Raw genomic sequence first — 14397 nt, forward strand, 5'->3', positions numbered from 1 at the left:
GTCAAATTAAGGGTATTGTTTAATATGCCATGAACGCATGTGATATGTGAGAGGTTCATTGAGTGAAGCCTCCGTGCTCTCGAGGCTACCCCGAAACCAAAAAAGAATCACGAAAGGATCAATGTTCAATAAAATAAAATTCTACATGATAATAATTAACTTAATGTTGAAATATGTATCATGTCATATGATAATAATTAGCTTAATGCTGAAGTGTGTATTATTATTATAAGGAATGCACCAATCTACAAGTTCCTTGGGCTGCATATATTTATCAGGTTACTTTTACTTGCAAAAGTACCTAACATGTCATTGTTGTGTAGGTTATATTAATTTGATGAACTGAGATTTCAAGTTATGCACCTACTTATTATATAGTGTTTCATATCTATGTAATCCAATGTTGAGTATGAAACATGGAAAATTATATATGTTGTTATATCATTGTTCAAATATTTCAAGTAATCCATGAGGTGTATATCACTTAGTTTTTGTAGGGTTTAGTCCCCACCAAGTTTGAGGCTCAAACCTTATAGAGAGGGGTTGAGGATGAGAGCTACCTTTGAGGGAATTAAGCTATCCCGAGGGACATCCAAACTTGATCAAGCCTCACCACAATCTTGGTGACATCATACTAAATCAAACTCCTCCAAGAAGATGAAAGAAGAGGGAAACTTGAAAAATACACGAGCAAGATTTGTATATTATGGTTTGCATTTAAAGGGAACCCCTTTAGAATGACATGTGGAGATATTTAAGAAATCTTGAACTCCAAAAAGATGAAAGAAAAGGGAAACTTGAAAAATACACAATCAAGATTTGCATATTATGGTTTGCATTTAAAGGGAACCCCTTTAGTATGGCATGTGGAGATATTTAAGAAATCTCAAAGGCTACATTTAAGAGTTCTACCATTCAATCGTCAAGATGATCATGATGTCACACTTCACATTAAAAAATAAAAAATAAAAAATAAATTAATTTTGTTAAACATTCAATAGAATTTTTTAAAAATATAAATTTACTTATACATTAAAAAATGTATTTAAAATTATGAGAAACTACAAACTCACTCAAAATTATATAATCAAATATAGAATTCTGATTAACAACTTAATAACTTTTAATAATTAAATATAATTTTTTTATTAAAAAAATACTATAATTTTTATTTCAATATAAAATTAAAAATTTCTTTACAATGTGATATACTCATTTCTTTTATATATATATATATATATATATATATATATATATATATAATAACATAATATTTTTAAAAAACATAATATGTGAAAATAAAAACCTTACAAAACAGGGTGGCCTTGACTGATTAAAATTAAATTTTATTAAAATATCATAATGATAAAATATAAATCCATATCCATTCCTGGAAACATTCTATGATTGTAGGTTCACAAACCCAGACAAACAATGAAATGAGTAATGAAATAAAGGAAAACATAACATATAAAATGGTGAACTTGGCACAAACAGAAGCAAACCCATATGAATCTCTTGTGGACTAGGTAGCTTTGCCCCACAGGCGTTTAGAGTTTTCAGATTTGCGTGTGCATTCATAAAAGGTACAGTATCCTTCTAAAACAGTAATGACGAGAACACAAATTGCAATGAAAAGAGCGATAACTTTCCATGGCCTCGACAGATACTCCTGGTAGAATTCCCGCAGAACGCTTTTGATTTTGCTCTTATAATACTTCCTGATTAGCACTTCCCGGAGCGTTAATTTCAGCTCCTCTGGGGGCTCCAAGTGGCCTGTAAAGAAGGGCTGGCATATACCGTCCCACATCTTGGCCACATACTCATCCGTCAACATGAAGCTCTGGCGACGAATAACATCAGAACCCCTTAGCAGGCTAACGTCATCCGGTGTGTCGATGAGGCAGTCCATGAGCCCAACGTAGCGCGTCACGGAGTTGCGACGAGCAGGGTCGTTGAACTCCAGGGCAACCATGTTCCTCAAGAACACTTCTGTGTGGATATGGGATACAGTGATCCGCGGAAGGTACAGGGTCTCTGAGTATTTGTCGAATCGGATCTTTTCCCCTGGGTCAGAGAAGGACTGGAACTTAATCCCGGCCTTGTCCAACTGCCCTGCGTTATAAGCATTGAGAAAATCGTGATGACCTGTCTTGCTTGGGTGACTGATAAAAATACCGCCAACTGTTGCAGCAATGTCTTCAAGAAAGAGTTTCATCTTTTGAAAGAGGGGCAGATCTGGCTCCTCGCCCTTTATGTCAGCTTTCATATCCAGGAAGGGCGAAACTATTGCCTGCATGCAATCCAGCAAATGTAGCTTCGTTGCAACTGCATCATTAATTAGAACAGTGTCCAACCTGTCTATGTCGATTGCATCGAAAGGAGACAACACCGTGTACGTCTTCCTCAACATGTAAGAGTAGTCTTGCTCGTGTTCTGCATCGGATAAAGCTTCTTTAACGTTCTCAAAAACTTCTTTCAACACAGAGAATGGGATCTGATTCTCCAGCTTCAGAATGTCGCACTTTATACATACCTGAAGCGCACTGAAATTGCTCATGTCATCAAGAGTACCCGCGGTCTCGGTCTCTGACTGAGGATGGCCGGATCTAAACAAGCTGAATAAGAAACATAACAGAAAGGTTGAATCTACGGCCATCATCAGAGCGAAGTTCGTATAGCTCTCGCCCTCTTCTATTTTCCAGTCATAGAACCGTTCAATATCCGACCGTTGTCTTTCGATCGCGGCAATTATGGACTGGAAACTCTTGCCATGATTGGGCAGTCTCTGCGACAGTGCAGCCGCGGACTTGACTTTGTACGCCTCCGAGGTTGAGATCTTGAGACTGCCACTCTGAAACGTGCCTCTGGCAGAAGAGGCGATATCTTTTTTGAGCTTCCAATGGTGGTATGGCCCAAGCGATATAAACCGCGGAACGTACGCCTCAGGATTGACAGTCTTGAGCGCCGTGGCCACACGCGGAAGAGCAGCATCGTAATTCTTATCGTCAAGCATCTTTCGGACTTGTACCACCCATTCCTCCTTAATCACCAGCGGTTCTTCCACATCCGCCAACAGTGTAGTGGCAATCTTTTTAACTTGTTCAACGCACTCCTTCATACTCGCAAGCGCTTCCTCCTCTTCCACTTCAATTTTCTTTTCCACTTCTGCCATCCTTCCAGTGATCAAAATCTACTGCACTGGTACTGTATTAGCCCACTCTCTTGTTTTCAGATTGCTTAGTACTCGAAAACTATATATAGCACTAAACTGGGAACCAGGTTGAGAAAATAAATTGATCTGCCCATTCTTTTCTTCTGAGTTAAACTAAAGAAAGAAGAATTGACAAGCCAATGAAGATCATTCGAATAAAATCTCCAACTTTGTTTTGATAAAATATGCAACTGGAATTGACCCGGCCCGAACTCTATGATTGCCTTTCCTTTAATTATTATTCTTACTCTACCAATGTAGAGCAACAGAATTGGTAAAGTAGAAACTGTTAAAGCAGAGCAGCATAACTTTATTTTCAATCACATCCGGTTAAATATGTAATACAAATAGTCAGTTTGGAAAATCAATCCTACATCTTAAATTCAATTTTTTTTATCATTCAAACTAACCCATTTAGTATGATAGCATTTTAACATTTAATACTGCCAATTTGTTACTATTTCCTAACCCAAACTTGAGCCAAATCTTATGAATTATAACGCGAAAGTTGAACCCAAATCATATGACTTAGCGCATAACTGGTCTCTTTCACTAAAAGATAGACCTATGACACCGTATTCCGGTTCTCTGAAGAGGCTCAAATATAAACACTCACTCAAAATTTTTAACTCAAACAGTATTGCAGCTGTCTTAACTTTTGTGTTGCAGTATTCCAGTTTTCTCTGCGGGTCAAGACTTATTTGTTCATTTACCGGCTATGCATTTCCTGTACAAACAAGATAACCTGTAACACGTTTTCTTTATTCGTATAGAAAAGATTCCATGATAAGGTAACCTGGAATCATAATAGCTCGTTTCTTTCATTGAGTATAGGAGACTGTCACTGTGTAGCTAAAATATCAGAGAGATTTCCTGAGTGTTTGCTTTTCCTTTATGGAAAAATTTCCATAGCAGCAGAATTATGGGCAAAGTGGTGCTTTTGCTTTTCAGAAAAACAACCAAAGCAACAGAGAATTAATACCAAAGTGGGGACTGTTTGCATTATTCTACATTACCAATTTTCTTTGTGCTTTTTATCTTATTAAGAAGGATTGGCTAAAATTTATATCTGACAATGTTTTCAGAGATTTTAGTATGATTGAAAAGATGTCATTAAATCAACAGAAATCACTTTACATTATTTTCGAGCCAATATTTCCGCTATTTTCTCTATGCGGGGAATGGAATGGATAAAGAAGATGTCTTTAAGTAATGTTCGAGTCAATTTATATTCCATTTGTTAATATTTTTCTTTGACCATTTTTTATTTCACTATATATATATATTAAATGGTTAAAATATAGTTTTGAGCATTTTTTATTTCACAATTTTTATTTTATATATATATTAAATGGTTAAAATATAGTTTGAGTGGGTATAATGGTTAAGAGCATGTGTTTCTTTTTAAGAGGTCAAAACCAAAGGAGTATGTATGTCTTTATGCGTAAAGGCGAGTCCTTGTCCCACAAACAAGGGAGTCTCATACACCAATTTGGTGTCTGACTTGACATTGAACTTGACCTTAAAATTAGATGATAATAATAATAATAATAATATGTACAATATAACTATTTTATTGTATTATTTATTTATTATAAACTGTATATAATAAAATATTATAAATTAAAATTTAACAAATGTCACTACATTACTAGTTATTATAAAGATAAAAACTCTAATTGAAATTTGTATAATAGAATAGGCTTTTGCTCCATCCTATATGTATGTTCTATAGAAGGGAAATTTGATTTATGGAAATGATAAAAATATTAGGACGTTTTATGCATCAAGGATGATGGTATTTGGGGGTTTTGCGATAGATAAAGGAAGAAAATATGGACATTAGCTTTGAAAATTAATGTTCACACATAAACCCTCTTGAGGGAATATTTGGCTACCAAGCACAATGTAGGTTCCATTAGGAAGTTTTATGCCACCAAGGACATATTTTAGGGCCTTGAACATGGTTTAGGAAGGGAAAAAAAAGAGAATTGGGCTCTAAAATAAGCTTTTATGGTCCATGGAGCATGAATAATACTTTGAAACCACCACACAAGCTCACTTGAAAGTATCTTTGTGAGTTGGATATGGGTATCATTATAAGCATTTTTACACCAAGGCTGAATTTTAGGGACTTCACTTTGATGTTACATGGAAAATAAGGATCTTAAGCACTAAATGTTTTTTTAGAGCTCAGAGATTAATGACAAGATGTTGAATCACCATACAAGGCCTTTAAAGGGGATGTTTCACATATAAGTGTTGTATGGACATCATTAGGAGGTTTGCAAACTAGGAATGTGATTGAGCACTTGACAAGTTGATCAGTTCTTCCCCATCCCTTGGTGTAGATGGATCAAATTCCTCTTCATCATTATTTTCCAGGATGAACAATTTGCTTCATGATATTTATCCAATTTTGACCATTTTCTATTATAACCAAAGCATAGGCCTTTTTCTCTTCTTTCCTCAATTTCCTTTTGTGATATTCAAGTAAGTTGAGGTAGGGTTGTCTTATGAACCCCAAAATGATATCTAATTCTTGCATATGCTCCAATGGTAGAATCTTGGTGTGTATCCCTATTTTTGGCTTGAATACGGTAAGAAAATTCCATAGCTTCCATAATATTTTAAGAGTGTTTTAAGACAAGCTCATGTTTGATGTCTTCTTTTATCCACCCATGTAAGATTCCAAGAATTTATCATCACTCATGTTATCCATCCTTGTGGCCAATACCTGAAATTATGAATTACAATCTTCAATATCACCTAAAATATTGATTACTACCAATTGATTAAAGTAATCAACAAATGGTGGATTCTAGATGTCAAGATCAGGATCTCATGTTTTGGGGGAAATGGGGGGTTTTCTCCACTAGTTACACTCAACCACTAAATGTGCAAATGAGCTCCAATTTAGCCTACTTTCTCTATATCTATCACCTAGGAGTTCACGTATTTGGGGATTTATTCCTTGTATTGCTCGTTTACTCTCCCTAGAGGTTATGATCCCATTTTTCATCACATTTTTTTCACCAATTTATATTTTTTTGTATTATTATGTAACACTTTGGTCATCATGTTTATGGATTCTTGAGGTTACACTACTATAATGGGCCCTAGGTGTGTTTTTTTTGAGCCTAGCATATAAGGGTAGGTTTTTCAATGCCATCTTTGTTGCATCATTTACTGTCATTTCCATCTTCATTGTGCCTTAGGTGTAATTCCATCATGTTATAGCATTAACCATTATGTATTTACACGTTGTAACTTGTGCTATCAAGCCTTTCTTCACATATATATCCTAGTTTACCACCCCTTTGTAGTGTTAGTATTATATAGCCCGACCTCCAAGTTCCAATTATGGAAGTGGAGTTGACAAACTGAAACCTTCTTGTTATAGACATATTTGGGCACTGCAACCCCAAACTCATATGTCCATAAACCAAGGGCTCTTTAATCCCTAAAAGTGTTGTTCCATACCCTAAAGGATCATGGTCAACTGATTACATCATTTCCCAGAAGTTCCACTTGAAAAACCACTCAGAAGTGGCCAAAACTGGACCATACTGACTACTCCATGGTTAGGGTGCGATGCATACTGAAAAGGCCTTCTCTAGGGTGCGATGAGTGAGGATGGACAAATGTCCGAGACAGTTTGATAAGTGGGTGATCATGGAATCTTCCATAAACTTCTCCCATGAAACTTGCCTCTCTGAATTCGCCCAGGGATGAGTAAGAGATCAATGAAATCTCCAAGTGGAAACAAGAACTATCAGTGGAATGACACTAATCAAAAACCCAAAGCTGACTCACACCCTTGCAAGACATCTATAAATGGATCCCTCATCTGGGAGATCTAGAGGCTGGAATTTTGTAATTTGTAAGGAAGTGCTGTTGGTTTATCTGTGAGAAGAGGCATTGTATTGTTGGGTGATCTTGCTTTTCATGAGGTGAAGAGGGCTTCTATGCTAGGAGGATGATGCTGGATCAGACAACTGGGTTGTAATCCTCTCTTTTACTATTAATAAAGTTCTTTGAGTTTTCCTCCATATAATTGTGTATTTGTGAATCTTATTGTTTATGAATGCAATTGTATGGTCAATGTGTTTCTGATTCTGCATTGTTTATGATGTTTTAGATAGAGATGCTTTGATGGTTTTCTATTACTTTGACTCTACAAGTACTCTTTAAAGCGGGACAAGTAGGAGAGGAGTAGAAAATTCTATCAAGGGAGAGAGAAATCAAGCAAGGATCAAAGCGGAAGATCCAGGTTCGTCCTCTTTTCTTCCATCTTATCTATTACACCTAAAGGAAATCTCGAATTGCTTTGATTGTTTGTTTCTAAGATAGCTACCCATCTTAGTGGGACTAGCAGTTCGGATCGACACTAGTTTTCCCGAAAACAAAATGGCGACTCCGTTGGGGAATCGAATAGTTTGTTTGTTTGTTACTGTTGTTTGCATTATAAACTACAGATAGAGCCTAGAGTTAGCCAGCTAGCCTTCAAACCGCCTTTGCTATGCAATTGCGAAGTAGATGAATGCTGCTTCAGTCAATCTCCAGGTTGGTTTATGAACTAAAACATCTGACTTACAAGCATCCTAAGCACCCTCGTGGTAGCTCGATAACCTCATAAGATCATACCCCTATACTTTGTTTTTACTGTCCATCATAACTTAGCCTAAATCACTGAACTTAGCTGCAAATTTTGAGCAAAAACCAAACTTAGTTTCGCTCCCTGGTCCATTGCATTGTTTGTAATTGGGCAGCCTGTATGCATCGCACCTCTCATGTGTTGCAGGTGAGATGCATCCCTGTTTCCCTGTGTTACAGGTGCGATGATTGAGTGATACTTTTTCTCTCATTGAAAGTTGGTTTTTCCTCCTCATTTTTAGCTTTATTCAGTAGTTTTGTTGTTCATGATCAGTATCTCATTGCTAAAGCCTCCTTCCTTTACATTATTCAACCTCCATTGATTAGGATTTGTAAATGTTTTTATGTATTTTTCCATCATTTACTGTCCTTCTTTGCCAAAAGTAGCTTAATTGAACTGTCATTTTTTGATGCAAAAAAGTGTCGTAACTGTCATTTTGAGTCAAAAAGAAGAGTGTCGTAAAGTCTTCCTCCTCTAGATAGTCGATTATACTTTTGTCATTGTATTTGATTTGGATTGTTAATATTTAAAGTGTCGAAAACAATTTCCCATTCAAAATTGAAAAGTGTCGTTTTAGTCTTCCTTTCATTTTTTGAAAAGAAATTGTCGAAATGTCGCTTTGAAGAAAATAGTTCAGATCTGTACTTAGTTTTCCTTTTGAGCATTCTCACATTAAGGAAACGGAAAAACAAATACATGCATTTGCATTTGCATTTATACTGTGTGCGAAAGATGATTTAGGAAAAGTGCATTTAGTGTGCGCTCTTTGCTCTATGCTGAAAGAATCGTACTCTTCTTTCCTTAGTAGCTAGGATTTTCATTGCTAAAACAAAATAAACGACTGTTTATCATTTTAGATTGCATATTTGGGAATTTTACATCTACATCACACGGTGAATCTTGAAAGACAAACTTCTACGAAAGATCAACTCTAAAAAAAATCTCAATGAACATAAAAACGCAACACATCTAGAAGTCTAGGCTAGAGATGTGTTCCGGCGTCGTAAAACCTGGTGACTATCGTTTTCATCGAAGGTTGGGTGATTCCTCCTCTTTGATATGACAAGTGCCAGTACAGACTTTTGCTCCTCGTATCGTCAAGTATATATTGGGAGACCACAATAGGCTAATATCCTTTATCCTTGGGAAGCTGTGTCTGCCACCCTATCGATCGCAATGCACTAAACACAACATTCGGGAAGATTGACTGTCATACATAAGTCCTTGGTAATTTCTCTATCATTTATCACCAAGGTGTATTTTGCAGTTTTGCGATTGGTTTGGTAATCCCTCTGTCTAGATTTCCAGAGTAGTCACTTTCGTTCCTTTTCAACTCCTTAAAAGAAAAGGTCCATCTAAGCACTTGTCACTTCAGGCTCATTAAAAATCGAAGGCGACTAGAGTCACCTTTAGCTTTTTCTCGACTCTTAAAAATTGAAAAAGAAAAGTTGCATCAAAGTGTCTTAAAATTTATTTAATTCGAAATAACTTTTTCCCTTTTAATTTTGAGTTGATCAAGTAATTCGCAATTGTGGAAGAAAGTCAATCAAAACCCCATCGTTCACAGAGACTAGCGAGTCAACCGTCTTTGACTTTGGAGACGAAACCATTCCAGGCAAAACGGTCTCATTTAACTGAGTCCAATTCACCTGATTTATTTGAAACTTGTGTTTCAACATCGTCAGAGACTACAATTACTCCAATCATTTCTGGTACATCTGCCTTTACAGAAGAAGCTCCACGGTTACAAGAGGACATTAGAACTGATCCTAGTGTAACGGTAGGCACTTTTATACCTAAGACAGCTCCATCTAGAGTTGAACCAGAGACTGAAGTTCACTTACCTGAACATCTGGAAGTTGAATTCTAGAATTCAGAAGGTGCCACTCCTTTCTTCCACGATTGCAGATTAATTTTGAGTTGATCAAGTAATCCGCAATCGTGGAAGAAAGTCAATCAAAACCCCATCATTCACGGAGACTAGTGAGTCAACCGTCTTTGACTCCGGAGACGAAACCATTCCGGGAAAAACGGTCTCATTTAACTGAGTCCAATTCACCTGATTTATTTGAAACTTGTGTTTCAACATCGTCAGAGACTACAATTACTCCAATCATTTCTGGTACATTTGCCTTTACAGAAGAAGCTCCACGGTTACAAGAGGACATTAGAACTGATCCTAGTGTAACGGTAGGCACTTTTATACCTGAGACAGCTCCATCTAGAGTTGAACCAGAGACTGAAGTTCACTTACCTGAACATCTGGAAGTTGAATTCTAGAATTCAGAAGGTGCCACTCCTCCAGTATCTGTTACTACAGAAGCTATACCTTCTTTGGCTCCAGAAATATTTTACGAACCTGACGGTCTACCTCTTCCACCTAGATTGATTGCCATAGAAGAGATAGTAGAGGATCTTCCATCTAGTACTCCATTACATTTTGGAACTGGGATCCACTTATATCCTTCTACTTTTAATCATCCTTTATCGCAAGTTCCTGTCGAATCACTAGGAAATCTTTTGGATAGACTAAATATGTCTGAGCAACCATCAACATCTAGGACTGTGTCAACTGACATGGCTACCACAGAGCTTCATGCTGCCATTCTTATAATGTTTGCTAGTATACCATCTGTCCCGGCTAGTTATCAACAGCTAGCTGGAGTCCATTCAGGGACTGTTTCGACTACATGGTCTATTCCTATTTCTTCATCCGAGGTCTCATCTGGTATTTCTTATGTTGAAACTCAACAAATTGATCCTGTATGTCTTCAAAGGCCAATCTATCCTTTAAACACTGGATTTCCACCATATGGGGGGCAGTATGATTTTTCATTGTTCCCTCCTGGAGAATAACCATATGAGAGTTTACAACAAAATTCAGGTCAAACTGGAATTACATCCAGCGGTTGGGTACCAATATTGCCTCAATAACCAAGGGTTGTATATTCAATGCAACTAGTCCAAACTATGTCGAGTATTCCCACTACACCTGCTATTGTGACTGTATCGCAAGTACAAGCACTACCTGTTGTGTGTCAACCTCAAGTCTCTCAGGTTGCAATGCAACAGCCTCTTGTCTCCGTGGTTCAATCACAACCTCAGGTTAGTGCCTCCTTACCTGGAACGACTCAGGCTCAAACAGGTACTATCACTCCGCATCTTGGTCAATCATCCGGTATTGGACAACAGCAAATGGTCCAACAACCATGGCTGGTACAATATCAACAACCGCAATTCCAGCAATCTTACCAAGGACCTGAGCAACAAGGCTTTGTAAGTAATGGGCAACCACATTTTCAAAATGGTTATCAACAGCCATACTATAATGGTTATGCCCATCAACCTTATCAAAGTTACTAGCATCAAATACATTATGCTAGTATGCAAAGACCTACTGCTCAGGCGATTCCATCTTATCCTGGGTATGCTTCGCCTAACCTGAATCAACAGTTGCCTTTTGTAGCAACTCTATAGTTACCAAATCTAAACCGACTGACGAATGATCTAATTTCTTACGCCCCTTGGTGGCCAGCGATTCCTCATAAACTTCCCTATGATATTCCTAAATTCAATGGAAATCCAAGTGAAGATCCATCGAGTCATGTAATGACCTTCCATTTCTGGTGCTCATCTAACACCCTGAATGATGATTCGATTAGGCTTCGCCTTTTTCAACGAACGCTAACTAGTCTGGCAGCAAAATGGTATATTGAATTGCCTAGAGCTTCGTTCGATAATTTCAGCACCCTTGCCACTACCTTTTTAATCCATTTTCAGTTACCCATAAGGTACGAAACGGGAACATAACTCCTTAACAACTTTAAACAGACGACATCCACTCACATATCTGATCATATTCACGAGTGGCGACGTCATCGTCGAATGGTAAAGATGTATGTTCCTGATCAGCTTTTAGCTTAATGGTTTATAAAGTCATTATTTCCCTCTATTACAGAGGATGTGGCTAAGGGAGGAGTTGTCACTGAAGAGAAAGTCATTTCTCATGCACAATATTTAGACTTGATCTATACTCAATCTGGCATGCTCTACGACAAAATTCCTGACGCTCCTAGACCAGAATTTTCTGTTCCTCCCCCTCCTAAATCAAACAAGGACTCTCATGCCGGCGATGGCGTGATCGGTACCACAAGCACGAAAACCGCAAAGGCTACATCTAAAAAAGCCCGTGCAGTTTCTAGTCAAAAAGCAGATGAAGAACCTCTTGCCTCGGAGATTAATGTTGTGTCAACCGACAAGGGAAAAAATCCAAAGCAACCAGGGGGCAAGAAGAAAGGGACAAACAAAAAGAAGAAATAGGAAGATTCAACTCCTGAGAAATCTTCTGGAAACCCTACTGGACGAAAGAAACCTAATCAGCCATGTTTCATATGTGATGAGGACCATTACACGAGAGATTGTCCACATCGAGCTGAGGTCACGAAGTTTTTAAAGACTTCAAATACCTCAGTGGTATTGATTGATCTGTTTCCAAACCCAGAAACTAATCTGGTTGCTACTGATCGTGCTTCCCCATCCCAAGTGCTTATGCTATCCATCTCAAAACAGCAAAATGATGCTTTGATATCAACAAGGAATAAAGATTATGGGAATCCACAGTCGTCGAACAGCAAGGCTACAGATCAACCCAGTAGTTTGACAACAACTTTGCCAGAAGTTGTTCTGCCCATCATTCCTGAACTAACTATAAAGCCGCCAAAGGGAGTAGTACACAAATCGACATTTAATCCTTGTGCTCGAGTAGCACAGAATTATAATATAGTGGAGGATTTGGCTCAATCACCATCCACTATGTCGACACTTGAAGTATTGCAGAATTTCCCCTCCCAAAAGCAGGCTTTGTTGTCAGCAATAGGTGGGATTGACCCAATGGATTATAATCTTGTGGCCTTCAACCATAAAGGATATGAACCTCAGTTATCGGCCCAACTCACTTTCCTCATACAGGTAAAAGCCCTCAATAAAATTGTTCATCGAACAATCATTGATGAGGGGGCATCTACCTGTATTATGTCAATGAGTTGCTAGAAAACTTTAGGCTCACCACCCTTGTCACGATCATCAATGACATTAAAAGCATTTGATGGAAGAACATACATGCCGTATGGGATATTAAGTAACTTGCAAGTTGAACTGGGGGGCAAGACAGTAGAAATTGAAGTCGAGGTCATTGATGGAAACCTTGACTACAATATCTTGCTAGGAAGGCCCTGGATTTATGCTATGGCTTCCATTGTGTCAACATATTTTAGAAAGATTGCATTTCCCTTCCAAGGTAAAATTACAATCGTTTACCAACTAACCTCTTTCCCCAACAGTTCACAAGCTACTGGAAGCATTCCATTGATCCATGGAAGTTCTCAATCGCTTCAAAATGTCGGAGTAGGTCTCCTAAAAGACCCTTCCTTAATGGGTACTTTTGCCCTCCCGCCTCCAAGCAATCTGGAGGAAGTGGTCACAGTGGAAACCTGTCTCCCTCCCCTTCTTCCTCTTTGCTAGGTGAAGATAGTGATGCTAATAACTAAGTGGCTAAGAAAGTGAGAACGATACCATTCAAATTCTTTTGTTACTTTAGAGTCCGATGCACTTGGGGGAAATCCGCCCATTCCTTTACAATAGGAGGAAAATTCTCCAGTTCAAGGGGTTCATTCAACCATTTATCTGGTAACCCCTCCAAGCAGTCTAGTCGTTTCCTTCGATTGGAATCAACTAGCAAGACCCTGCCTTCAATCTAATGTGCCATTCCCGATCATAGTACAAGTTTACAAAATGATCGTGTCTGGCACTATCATAGATGAAGGGGCTTCAGTGAGTATCCTTTCCTCAACTGCTTACGCCTGGTACGCAAAATTTATCAGGTTTTAACAAAGGAACCAGTCGACCGTTAGGGATCCTTCCTAAGTTGTCGATAACTTTGAGAAGGAAAAACGTTCACTTGAACGTGATGGTGGTCCAAGGGCCGTTAAATTATAATCTACTCCTTAGACGTGACTATGTGTTTCCCACATGAAGGCAAAATTGTCCAGCTTATCAACCAGCTTTCATTTCCCAATTCAAACACAACTCCAAGTTAGACATCATCCCTAAATGGTCTCTTTGAGTCAAGTATGACTCTTCAACCTTCATTCCATCCACCTAATTACCGTGAGTAGTCCGGTGAATGTAATGAAGCTTAGGGGGCATGCACCCTTGTCTATTTTGTGGACAAACCCAACTATAGAGATAAGTTTCCCTGTAAGTTATGTGATCAGTCCGGGTGACCGTTCACCTTTGTCTATTTGGCGGACAAAGTGTAGGAAGTGTTTTGTCTAAGTATTGACAAAAAAATCATCTTGCTTAACCACAATAAGTTTCCATATGGTTATTGAAGACTTTTTTATGCTGGGGGCATGCAAACCTTTTTATGCAAGCAAAAACAACCAAATTCATTTTTTAGCTTTTTAGCTTTATGGTTTGGTCATTCCTAGCTTACATAAAAAGGAAAATGAGCATACTTTCCACAAGG

General features: G+C 38.0%; 1 protein-coding gene across 1 annotated transcript; it reads right to left on the reverse strand.

The window, feature by feature from the left end:
• Nucleotides 1–1364: 1364 nt before the first annotated feature.
• Nucleotides 1365–3276, reverse strand: LOC149153629 (putative UPF0481 protein At3g02645). The gene has a single exon (XM_089441210.1). The coding sequence runs from the start codon at nucleotides 3173–3175 to the stop codon at nucleotides 1526–1528; it is 1650 nt and encodes a 549-aa protein (XP_089297336.1). The 5' UTR covers nucleotides 3176–3276; the 3' UTR covers nucleotides 1365–1525.
• Between the last annotated feature and the right edge of the window lie 11121 nt (nucleotides 3277–14397).

This window comes from Pinus tabuliformis, chromosome 9, assembly GCF_031772625.1.
Source record: "Pinus tabuliformis cultivar Carrire ecotype Pingquan chromosome 9, CPIR1, whole genome shotgun sequence".
Lineage (NCBI taxonomy): Eukaryota > Viridiplantae > Streptophyta > Pinopsida > Pinales > Pinaceae > Pinus > Pinus tabuliformis.

Bases quoted from the DNA above. Each gene is read 5' to 3' on its own strand.
- LOC149153629 (XM_089441210.1), bottom strand. From the start codon at position 3,175: ATGGCAGAAGTGGAAAAGAAAATTGAAGTGGAAGAGGAGGAAGCGCTT.